At 33.8% G+C, this 13,377-nt stretch overlaps 2 protein-coding genes across 2 annotated transcripts; one reads left to right on the top strand and one right to left on the bottom strand.

Moving 5' to 3' along the window:
* Nucleotides 1–1,393: 1,393 nt before the first annotated feature.
* Nucleotides 1,394–7,887, bottom strand: LOC112511655 (iron-sulfur protein NUBPL). Its single transcript, XM_025117361.1, has 8 exons — nt 7,629–7,887; nt 7,399–7,543; nt 4,412–4,534; nt 3,171–3,268; nt 2,842–2,968; nt 2,354–2,439; nt 1,751–1,876; nt 1,394–1,661 (listed from the first exon to the last, which is right to left on the bottom strand). Exons 1-8 carry the CDS (start codon nt 7,653–7,655, stop codon nt 1,491–1,493), a joined length of 903 nt encoding a protein of 300 aa, XP_024973129.1. The 5' UTR covers nt 7,656–7,887; the 3' UTR covers nt 1,394–1,490.
* A 3,301-nt stretch (nt 7,888–11,188) lies between these two features.
* On the top strand, nt 11,189–11,770 carry LOC112510839 (agamous-like MADS-box protein AGL62). The gene has a single exon (XM_025116188.1). It carries the CDS (start codon nt 11,189–11,191, stop codon nt 11,768–11,770), a length of 582 nt encoding a protein of 193 aa, XP_024971956.1.
* The last annotated feature ends 1,607 nt before the right edge of the window (nt 11,771–13,377 follow it).

The following is a 13,377-nucleotide window of genomic DNA, read 5'->3' as shown; positions in this document are numbered from 1 at the left end:
TTATTCAAAAATAAAAACATCACCGCTTTCTCAAAATCACATAAAGCCATATTATAACATCGACTGAGATAAATAATAAAATGAAATATTAAAAACACGATATATCTCGCTGCATTGCGCGAGTACGCTTCTAGTAATATATTATAGATATAGATAATTAAGGTTTAAGAACAAAGAAATTTAATTTAGGTTTAATAATATAATTTTTTATAAATATAATAACTAAGTATTATGTTAGTTATCAATGATTATCCTAATTATATCTTAGATTTTTTATATTTAAAATAAGATGTTTATCCAATATTTGATTATGTTTATCTGCAGTTAGTTAGATGAATTCAAGTATGGAGCTTTAATAATTTGTACTTATGCACAATTTACTTGTAATCTTAAATTTTAAGTAATATGCATCAATAAACAATAGTTCGTGTATGAAAAAAATCATTTTTAAGAGTTTTTGTCAAATGCTTTATAATATAGTATATATATTGTCTTAGGCTATAATAAGTCCTAAAATTGTTAGAACAGTAAGTAAAAACAAGACAAGTTTAACAAAGATATTTTCACGATGAGTCACGGACTGAGTTGCTTTCTTTAAGATGTATCACGGCTCTGCCCTGAGAGTGTTAGCCAGACTATCAACCAAGTCGTCCCAAGGATAAAACAACCCATACGATTTTCTTTAAGCACCAAAAGAAACCGTTCAACACACATTACCAACCAATTGGTCTCTATTTATACTAGATGGAGGGTAAAAACGTCTTTGACTACTCTCGACTTTGAAACTGCTATGATAAATACATTATCATAATAATTTATTTATACAAGATTTAAACCAAATTTTCATATGTTCATCTTTCCATCATACATCATTCCTCATCTTCTAAACCATCATCATCCAAACAACACTAATTTGATTTTAGATATTTTATTACAACTACGGTGAAAGATCGTGTGAGAAGCAGAGTTAAGGTAAGAAACATAAGAAGAGATTTGGACCCTTGATCATCTTTAATCTCAAACCCACCCATATCGCGCTTGATATGAGGATTGATCTGATGCATCTCGTCCTAATATGCATCCAAGGGTGGAAATCCCTTTTTATGCTTCTCACCTTAAACTCTCCTTCTCACCCCAACCCTACTGCTATAACACTAATTGTTTTTAGATATTTTATTACAACTATGAAAGGATCGTGTGAGAAACAGAGTTAATGTGAGAAGCATAAGAAGAGATCTAGACCTTTGATCACCTTTAATCTCAAGCCCACACACGAATCGCGCTTGATATAGGGATTGATCCGGTGCATCTCATCCTAATGTGCATCCAAGAGTGAAGATCCCTGTTTACGCTTCTTAGCTTAACTCTTTTTCCCACCCCAACCCTACAGCTATAACACTAATTGTTTACATTCTCACTGAACAAAACCAAAATCATGTAACAAATAAAGGAACTCCACAGAGATTTTGATCGTCACTATAATGGTGATTTTATAGGGTTATTTCTGGTCTAAAATGTTGATCACCGGCTAATTCATGGAGTCTACTGATAATCTTGTGAGCTACATCACCAAATGCTTCTGAAACAGCCGAATTCGGATGAGATATAACGACCGGGATACCTTCGTCGGAGCCAATTCTGATCTCCTCTTCCAATGGTATCTAAAACCGTAATGCATCATGACAGAATTAGTGAAAATTTGCCAGAAAAAACTCGGTGAGTCAATGGAGGTCAAAGGGTATAAACGTACTTCACCAACAAATCCCAGTCCCATCTCTTCGGCCGTTTTGCGTGCTCCGCCTTTCCCAAAAATGTAAGAAGGTTTGCTACAGTGTGGACATTTGAAGTAGCTCATGTTCTCTATGATCCCCAATATCTACATATTAATCACAAATGTTAATGGATACTAAAACATAAAGTTTTATGTTTGGAAATATGGTAAAATAAACCACACCAAAAAACCCCCGGTATATATCCCACCCAGGGATGGGGTCTGAGGGTGGCGAGATGTATACAAATCTGACCTTTGTTGTTCTAAGAAGTAGAGCAATTGTTTCCGTGAAGACCCTCAATTGCTTTATCATTTTTATGCACACTTTGCACAACCCGGGACTCTTCACGGAAACATTCTCTCTACTCTGAGGTAGAGGTCACGTATGTGCCAATGCATCTCAAAGCGCATAAAACTAGAAACTGACCAAATGGTCATTGGTCCGGTGGTACCCGGGTTACCGGTAGAGCCCAGCCTCTCAAGAGGTGAAGGGTTCAAACCTCACCAAAGGCGAGGATGGTGCGTGAGTATTTGTTGTATATAAATATTATAATACATAAAAAAGTTAGGAAATTATCATACAGGAACCGAGACTTTGGAGAACATTTTGACTCCTCTTCGAGCATCCATTAATGCAACATCTTGAGGAGTTGATACAATCAATGCTCCTGCCACCCAAAAACGAATGGGTATCGTGTTAAAAATATACTCCATGCATCCCAAAATAAGCATCTACTTTCAAAAGTGCATACTTTCCAATTCTACCCTTAGTTATGAGATGAAGAAATTCATTACTCCCTTCATTATTAAGGGTAAATTTGTCATCTAATTAAGTAAAAAGTATAATGATTTCACATTTCTAAAAAACTGTGCGCCTTTTTCATGTGGACATTTACTTTGGGACGGAGAAAATAACAGTTTAAACTTCCAAATACATATATATATATATATATATATATACACACACAATGGAAGCATATTTTGTATATAAGAAGTTAAGAACATCGAATTTCACACGTCTCTAAAGCAAACATATATAAAGGTTACAATTGAACCTCTACTTCATATACCTGATAATTGCAGCCTCTGTGACATAGAGATTTGAGCATCTCCAGTGCCAGGTGGCATATCAACGACAAGAATATCTAGCTGGCCCCACTCAACTCCTCTTGTCATTTGTTCAAGAGCTTTCATTACCTATAAACGGTACTTATATAAAAATCTTTAAAGATATATTCCCTCCGTCCTAAAATAAATGTCTACAATGAAAAGGCACAAAGACTTAGAAATGCCTAATACACTTTTAGTTAACTGAACGACAATTGTAACCTTAATAATAGAGGTAATCATAAATTTCTCCATTTCAAATTAAGGATAGAATTGGAAAGTATTCATGTACCATAGGACCCCTCCATACGATTGGAGCATCTTTCTCAACAAGAGATCCCATTGATATGCACTTGACTCCATGGTTTTCAATTGGAATCATTTTATTGCCTGAAAGTGATTAAAAAAATCCAAACACATTAGTCAAGTGCAGTTGGCATCAGAAAAGTATAACCTATAAAGGGATTGTGCTAACATACACTAAATATATGCAGTTCCATATCCCCCAACCCCCGTTTCAAAAATCTTGGTCCTTCAAAGATTTTTGGCACAAAGTTTGCTCACACATTTGCACAGGTCGAGGTTCTTAAGGAAAACAACAACCCTTCTATCCTATGGGTAGAGGATAGATCAGCATACAACTCACCTTCCCCAAACCCTGTGCTTAGGTGGGATATACTGGGATCATTTGGTTTGGTTTATTATAGAATAAAAAACAAACCAAACGAACCCAATATATCACACACAGAGGTACCGCATCGGGGTAGGATGTAAGCAGACATTTCCTCTACATAAAGGGTACGCATGTTGTTTCCGTGAAGACCCCTGGCTCGCAAAGATTTAAGGAACGTAATTGGTTACAGTCAATCTACTTCATCCAATTCCTCCCCCCCCCAAAAAAAAAGTGACATGAAAACCAAAAGATTTTCATTTTTTTGTCAAGTTTCCAAGATAGAATTACCTCTTTTCGCGTTCTCAATCCTAATTTGAACCATTTTCATGGTCTACAAGATCTTTTATCTTTCATTATCGAAAGATATTTACATCATAAATATCCTTTGACCAGCGGTTGCAAAACTACAAGGTCGTTAACAAGCGCTTACAGGGTCACTTACCTTGCTACCGCGTAAGCATGGTAAGGACCGAGAATCTTACCCGGTAAGAGGCATGACAAGATCCAAGGTTCTTACCCGGTAAGTGAGGGAGAAGACTCTTACCGGATTAGCGCCTACCGGATACGAGACGCTTACAAACAATCAATTTTGATGACTGAGAATGTTACCCGACAAGGTAAGCAAGGATGGTGATTCTTGCCGATAAGCGCTTACCCGGTAAGTATTTGGTAAACGGCCCCTAAGCATGAGGTTAAACGTTGCAATTGTCATATTACGGACAGAGTAAGAGCTTAGCTAGCAATAATGAAAAATGAAATTTGATGAAGAAAATCAATCGTAGCCCTTAAAACATATATGTGTTCCTCTAGATAATGGCATTGAACAACATAACATACACTTTAAGAACATTAAATATCACCTTTACTTACTTCAGGCTTCCCATGTAGCTTCATCATCATAGGGATTGATGGTCCATATACATCCGCATCTAGCAATCCGACATTAAGTTGACACTTATTGGCTAGTGAAACAGCCAAGTTAACTGCAAATACGAAAGTGAACAATCAGACTTCATATCCAACAAATGATTCTCTTAATAACTACACTAGTAATGTACTCGTGCGATGCAGTGGGATATAAAATTTTACTATAAAATAGAAATTGAAAATTAATGCAACTCCTCGAAGTTCCTGTTTGAACATAAACAACTAAATATTGTAAATTGTTATGATTTTTTTGGAAACACGGGCCACCCCCCAATTAAACCCACACTTCCAAAGATTTGACTCGTAAACTCTATAACAAGAGATCAAGAAATAAACAAAATCAAATACTTAAAGTGCATTTCATTGTGATGCTTTGCGTGTGACTCCTTTTCTAGGCATAGAGCCATCCAATCTTTTGTTGCTCTACTATGTAGGAGATGATTTTAGCCAAAAATTCACAGCAAACCATAACTCTGAATGCGTTGATATTTGTAGTTAATGCTTTATAGACGTTATACACTTCAAATTTAAGAGTTTTACCTAAATAGTTTATAAGATAATAATATAGACAATGAGAAATTAGAAATAGAGCTCTACCCCTAGGGGATAGAGGCAAGGTCTGCATACATTCTACCCGGGGACCCTACCTCTATGAGTCAATTACCGCATCCGTTTGGTTTCGTTTGGCTTTTAGATGATGAGAGATTATCCAAATCATAGGCCACCCCATTTTTTAGATTTCAGTTAAATTTATAGATAAGAACAAGGGATTGTTTGGATGTGTTATGAAATTGATCTTGGAGATTTGAAGCCACAATAACATGTATTTGGCGAAACTGATTCTCATTATGATTTTTTAGGGTCAAAATAATCCAAATCGGCGAACCATGTATGAAGTTACCCCAAGAAAATCTCATTTTCAAAGGTAAACATAAAATTACCAAACTATCGCAATAATCATTTGGAAAAGAACAAATACCCCCTTAAAACACATGGATGTATGTAACGGCCTAGTTTCTATATTTGTTATATTTCAATGTTTCAAGTCTTAAATATAAGTATTATGATCAAATTAAGTGCACTAAAAAGGTTCCAGCAGTTGTAGCATCTTTAAAATCATCATATTTTCAATGACAAGTAGCTTACAAGGCTAAGCATGACAAAGCAAGCTACTTATGAGTTATCAAGGCTAGAAGCATGTGTTGGCAAAATTATTGATGACAAAGCAAGCTACTTATGAGTTGTCAAGGCTAGAAGCATGTGTTGGCAAAATTATGGATAACAAAGCAAATCTAGTAAGCATGACAAAGCAAACTACTTATGAGTTGTTAAGGCTAGAAGCATGTGTTGGCAAAATTCATGATGACAAGCAAGAGCTAGAAGCATCACAAACAAAAGCTAGAAGCATGATGTGTCAAGATTCTTTTATCTTAACCATGAGGTGGTAAACTCTCATAAGAGTACAATTTTGAGAGCAAGAAGAACAAGTAGTTAATGCAATGTATTCACCAATAAATAGTGGGTTGAAATGTTACCATTAGTTCCATTCCAAAATAAGGGGGTGTTTGGGATTCCTTTTTAAAGTGCTTATTAACTTATTTCAGTGTGGTACCATTAATAAGAAGTTTTTAGTGTTTGGATGGAATAAAAAATTCCTTATACCGGTTTGGTAGCGGTAATAAGAAGTTTTTGATAAGTTACTCCCTTCTAACTTATTAACTTATTCCGATGTGGTATCAGTGTTTGAATGGAAAAAAGAAAAGAAATACTTATCAGCTTATTACGTTTTTGTACCGTCAAAAGCTAATCCAAACACTTTTATAGAACTCCAGTTTGACACCACATAAGTTGATAAGCACTTTTACCAAAAAAAAACATAAGTTGTTTTAAATAAGCAATTCCAAACAACCCCTAAGAAATCACTCTCAGATACATAATCAAGCTTTGAATAAGAAATCAAAGAAAAAGCTAGGCGTAATAAAGGTGAGTATGTTATGAGATTTATGAGATACATACATGCTATATAAGAGTATTTTATGCATTATGAAAAGACTTGATAAGATGTTTTGGCATGTTTGCTTTACATGAAATGATGATACATTTATATATTCAAGATATGCATGATGGAATGTTATGATATAAGTATGTGTTTTACACGTAAGGCATGAAAGTTTTTGCATGTTATGTATGACCATATAATATCCGGTGTACGAGATAATACAAGAAGAGACGTCTTGCAAACGGACCTTATGTGGCAGCCTTTATGGACCCCCAGTTAGCAAACCTCAAGGCAAGTATGGCATACTTACATGTTGCAAGTGAGATCTCAAAAAAGAATATTTATGCATGATAAAAAGAGTTTACAAGTATCATGAAAAGTGCTTATTCATGAAACCATAACTACTCACTAAGCTTTTAGCTTATGTATCTCAGAGAAGGAGTAAAGAGGAGTTGCATGAAGTAGTATTGTTCTAATCAATAGCAAATTTTGTTGTATTATAAATTTATAAGCTATTGACTTATGTTTCTGCTAGTGTTTGAACTTTGATGTAATTATAAGCTAAGTTGTAAATAAAGTTAAATTTCAAGTTCATATTCAAGATGTAGTAGTATCAATTATAAAATAGCAGCACCCAATATAGGATTTGGCCGCAGAACACACTTCCCAGGTTCCAAAAAGAAGAGGTATATATATTGTTAAAATATGGCAACCCCATCAAAATTCATGACAAAATGTAGTTTTAAATATCAATTTTTCAGTTTGAAAAAACACAAGATTTGACCATGAAATTATATATTTATCTGGAAAGCAAATGAACAAATCAATTGATTATAATGTTCATATAACCTACACATCAAAAACCCAAATCAATTATCTACCAAAATTAAAAAACAAATTTGGCATAATTTGAAAAATTACCCGCAGTAGTCGACTTGCCCACACCACCTTTGCCAGATGCAACAGCTATAATATCTTTAACCCCTTGAATTTTTAGGGTTTGAGCATTAGATCCACTCCCAATCTCCGTACTAACAGCATAACCTCTGAAACCTCCGACCTTTTTCTTTTTTGGGGATTAAACAAAAAAACAAAGTTTCAATTACTCGAAGTAAAAATCAATAAATTAAACAAGAACCCTAGAAGCTTACAACAGTAGTATTGAAAAATCGAGTCATAGGTGTTTCCAATTTGATTGATTAGCGAATCTATTCCTGCAAATTCGTTGAACGGCGAATGTTCGACGTGGCCAATAACTGACGTTGTGACGGAAAAAATGGCGAGGATGAAATGGCGGAATTTTTGGCGTTTTGGGAGATGCATAGTCCACGTGGTTTCCACGTGACCCCTTTAATATTTGGAATTGGGCCTTAGGATTTTATGGGCTTGGCCAATAACCACGTTATGGTTTATGTTCATATGTTTTTAATCTATGGTGAATTTTTTATTTTAAATTTGTTATTGTTTGAATTTGCATATTAAATATTCTTGATTGTTGGGTTTGAGAAGATGAACATTCAAAAAAAAGTAAGGCAAATAATTTAAAAGAATGTTGAAACAAAGAAAAATGACAAAAAGATAAAATTACCCTAGTTGATGAACCAGTTAGACAAACCAAAATTATTAAAAGTTGCAAACCATCGGCCCTTCTATTTAAGATATCATACAATTTTGAAAAAATATATATCAATGTTAATATCAAATCAATTATTTAAAAGTTCTTATTTTTTATGTAATTTCTTTAATTTATTTTCTTTATTATAATTTAATTTAAGTTTAATAACGAAATAATTTATTTTTGGTATAAAGATAATAGTTAAGTATTTTGTTAGAACCCAATGATTATTCTAGTTATATTTTAGATTTTTTATATTTAAAATGAGATGTTTATCTTGTATTTGATTATGTTTATCTGCAGTTAGTTACACAAATTCAGATATGGAGCTTTAATAAGTTGTACTTATGCACAATCTACTAGCAATCTTGAGTTTTAAGTAATATGCATTAATAAACAGTACTTTATGCATAAAATATAGTTTTTTAAGAGTTTTTGTCAAATACTTTATAATATAGTATAGATAAGTTTAAATTAAAATTAATATAAAAAATTGGAAAGTAACAAGTTATATTTGAATTTCTTTTTAATAATTTTATTATATATATATATATATATAGTAGGTTTTAATTACTAAAAATTGTGCAAAAATGTTGTATAAGCTAAAATACTTGTACCATAAACAAGTGGTTGATGGTTGAAGTCAAATTCCAAACCATTCACTTACCCAACAATAATTGAATAACAGACATCAAAATTATAAACTTTTGGTTAAAACAAACTTTATAGAACCACTAATCTTAAAATCAAAAGTCCATTTTGATTATAACTTGAGATCTTATTTTTATTTTTAGAAATATGAGAGTACTTAAAATTTATGTGCGACATATCAGGAAAATAATCAATAATGTATGAAAAAACAAGGGTAATTTTGAATTTCTAATATAGATATAATTCTAATCATCTCATACAATTGAGTTTTTTTTTTTTTTTCAAGAGGTATGATTTTCCTTAGTTAATAACAACTACTATATATTCTAATATAAAAAGAGAATTCATGCGAAGGGAATAATCAAAAGAGTTAATGGGACGGTCCTGTCTGTGTGGACTAGAGATGGCCAAAGAGGCCCGGCTCGACAAAGGACCTGGACTGATTTGGGACCGCCGATTAAGGACTGGTTATACTTTCCATCCAACGGATCAGGCCCGGTCCCGATTTTCTCAAAAAATGTTACTTTCTTATAACCGTTGGAACGGTCATATGACTGTTTTTGTTTTCAGTTTTTGAACTTTTTTTGTTCCATTGACCCTCTATATACAATATATAATTCATATGGTACATGAGAGAAGATAACAACTCACAATTATAAAAAAACGTCCACAATTCTCACGACGACTCATATTCGATTTATGTTTTAACAGATTATAACAAAACGTACTTTTAAATTTGTATTTTATTGAACCAAGCAAAATTATATGTAAAAATCGATTTTTTCTTTAAAAAAATTGGACCGATTTGGATCCACCGGTTACAAAGTATCTTAATCGGGCCTTTTTTTGGTCGGAACCAGGACCGGTTATGCCGGGGCTAATTATGAAAATAGTGTTTGGGACTGAAATCGATTTGGATCCGATCCGGAACCCATTTTTCGCCATCTTTATTGTGGAGTGTGGACCAGATAAAACCTTGTTATAAAAAAACTTGTAACCGGACCCAATCGGTCCACATTAGAGATGGCCAAAAACCAGTCCCGGTCTCGGTCCCGATCCCGATCCCGGTCGAAAATGATAGGACCGATATAGGTACTTTATAACCGGTTATGGGCCACCGGTCCCGGTACCGGTCCCAACCGGTCCTTGCATTAAAAAAATAAGATTTTTTTATATTTTTTTAATGATATATATTTTTAATACATTATAAAATTTACAATTGGGTCACTCAAATACACTTTAAAAATGCGTTTTAATATAATTAATATTACGTTTTCTTATAAAAATACATTATAAAATTATTTAAAAATACATTTATTTATAAAATTATTTGAATTTTCGGGCCAGCCAGGCCGGTTTATAGTTGGTCCCATAACCGGTCCCGGTCCCACGAAACTACCAAAAACCTCAACCGGTCCCGGTTTTCGGTCCCATAACCGGTCCTTACCGGTCCCGGTCCCGGGCCGGTCCTTTGTCGGTCCCGGTCCCGGTCCCGGTCCTCCGGCGGTCTCGAGCCGGGCCGGGCCGATTTGGCCATCTCTATGTGTAACACTGAAAAAATCGGGAAAACCTCCATATGAAGATGCATATGTGAACCCATATAAATATATTATGTAACATCAATTCACAAATGCATCCTCAAATAGAGTTTTTCCAGATTTTTTCAGTGATTCGCGTATGAACCTTCCCCGAACCTTCCCTTCTTACAATTTTTGTTCTTACTTTCTCACGATATTTAACCTTCTTATTTGAACCAACCCCTATATATAAACGTTTAAAAATAATAAGAAAATTATGTATAATATATAATTATAGTATGGAAAAGAAAATGAATGAATGCTTATACATAAACCATAAAAATAAAAATAATGTATGTTCAAATATAAGATAAGCATTGAGCCTACTAATACGGCAAAATATTCCATATATAAATATAAATATGATATATATATATATATATATATATATACATTTATTATAAAAGATATTATATATTACAAGTATATTATTGATATACTATATATGTTATATCAATAATATATAAATAAATTAATATTATAAAAGATACTATATATTATAAATACATTTATATACTAGAAAAATACTATATATGTATAAAATGATAAATATACATACATATAAATGAAAATTATGTGTGATTAATAAATGTAATATGAAAACTATGAATGAGTGCTTATATAGATGGTATAAAAATTAATGTACGAATATTTATTAATTGTGAATGTCTACAAAGTAATATTGGTCAAAACTATTAAATATTAATCCATTAATACAGGTATAGAATATCTAAATATGTTAGACAAAGGTCAACCACCATATGAGAATCGACTCTGGAGTCTTGAAGCGGTATTCTATAAAAACCATACATGTATTGAACTCTTCACAACCATTCTCATATTTTTCATAGTTTCTAGATTTAAAGGAATGTCAAGATTACCAAGAGAGGTTAATAGGAACACGGAGTTGAAACTAATTGAAAATGAAAGGGAAAGAGCGGTAAGCTTGTCCAAGCGCCGCAACGACTTATTCAAGAAAGCGAATGAGCTAGCCACGCTATGTGGTGTGAAGATTGCAATCCTTCTGTTCTCCATCACTGGAAAGCCTATCTCTTTTGGCAGCCCCAACATTCAATCCGTTGTAAACCGGTTTCTTAACTCGGATCAAGTTGACCAACAACAAGATGATACCGATACAAGGTCTATCAATTTTTATCGTGAGTCTACAAATCCGGAGCTCAACAACGAACTTAATAAAGTGATTGAGCGCTTGGCGGATGTGAAGAAGGAAGGACAAATGCTTGATGAAATTCTAAAAAGGCCGTATGGAGGGAAAACACATAAGGAATATGTGCGCAGCCTTGGGTATGATGAGCTCATGCAACTAAAAGGCAAAAACGAAGAGCTGAAACGTATTTGTGTTGAAGCAAGCAGGCTTTCCTCCTCAAATGAGGAGCATGATGCGATCTATTCTAAAATTGGAGGGCCAAAAAAATACTTGAAGATGTGATGATAAGAAACAAAAATGATCTTATTTTTATGTTATGAAAAAAATATTCAAGCATATAACAATAATATCAATTTTTTGAGCTAGGAGTTCTATTTTTTTTGTGTTCCAATAATTGAAGTTCAATTTACTCTCCTGATTCATGCATGTATACACAAAGTCGGATAACGTTGGGGCAACTTAACATCTATCGTAGCACTGAAAAATCTCAGAGCAACCCTGCTCTTCTTGTTCTAACCAAACGTAATCGGTATATCCCACCTCGAGGTAGGGTCCAGGAGGGATGACGTCTGCAAACTATACTTCTACCTATTGGGGTAGAGGTTGTTTCCGTGAAGAACCCCCAACTTATCAAACCCTTTCGTATTCTTAACAATAATTGATCCTCACTCTTTCTCTCTCATAGATTTATTTTCTTTCTCCAATATCTTCAATCAAAGAATATGAAGCCTAGTTGTGGGTAACTCTTCTATATAGTAGATAAAGTGACTATCAAATACATCATTTCTTTTCCATCCAATTCTCATCCGAATTAACTTAAAGCTAAGATTGAGGAAGTGAATTACCCATTAAATTGAAAGCCATCACATGTCTAACCAAAACATTAACTATCGAATGCTTAGATTTTTTAGATCTCACATTAGCTGGGACATGTCTGTGAGACTTTAGGTATGTGCCTAGTAATTTTTTATATACAAGTGAATAAACCATCAAAGTTTGATGATCACTTTATGTATTGTGCTTTTTTATCCTTGGGAGGTATTTCTCCTTGTATCATTTACTTTTTCAAGTACAATTATAAATATATTTTGTGTCAAATAAATAATTCTGATGGATTTTGAAGATAAAAGTAGTCACCTGACACTCAAAAGCCAAGTGTGGACTGAGGGTAGTAGTGTTATCTATTCTTATTTGCAATTATAGACGGCTCATCTACAAATCAAGAAAAGATGTGCTTGTTTGGGTGCGTTTGGAGAGAACAAGACAGAACAAAAATACATTATCTCATATTTGGCATGTTAGTAGGTTGGGTTGAGCCAGGTAGTGCTAAAATGCAGTTTTTTGTTCCACGTTGTAGGATTTAAAGGAGCTTGGAGGTTAGAGGGGTTCTGTGGATGTATGTTGGGGCAATTTAGGTTATGAGTTAGGACGATGACTTGTGACAGGACCGTAGGTGAGACGGAGTATTTTTCTCCATTTGCAATAAGATCGGCACCAAGCTCATCCCTCTTTTTGTCGTGATTTTGGATGAGATTGTGAGGCATTCAAGACTGTGCTGTCAAAATCGCGATATATCGCCGATATATCAGATATCGCTCGAAAAAAAAAATTGGTCATGAAAAATCGGCCAAAATATCGCCAACGATATTATCGGCGATATTTGGCGATATTTGGCGATATTTTGAGCGATATTTTAGTGAAAAATCGGTCCGATATTCCGATTTTTACAAGGGTTAAAATTTGGGATTTTTTTTTATTCCATGGGCCTTAGTTTTTTGGGCTGCTTAGTAAATTAGGTCTAAATCTAAATCTAAACTTAGTTCAGACTTCTTCTCTCGGTCTCTCTCTTTTCTCTCTCGCTTTTCTTCTCTCGGTCTCTCTCTTTTCTC

The sequence above is a fragment of the Cynara cardunculus genome (genome assembly GCF_001531365.2).
Source record: "Cynara cardunculus var. scolymus isolate 2C chromosome LG 4, CcrdV1, whole genome shotgun sequence".
In the NCBI taxonomy this organism is placed as follows: Eukaryota; Viridiplantae; Streptophyta; class Magnoliopsida; order Asterales; family Asteraceae; genus Cynara; species Cynara cardunculus.
This window is presented reverse-complemented; position numbering and strand designations above follow the sequence as displayed.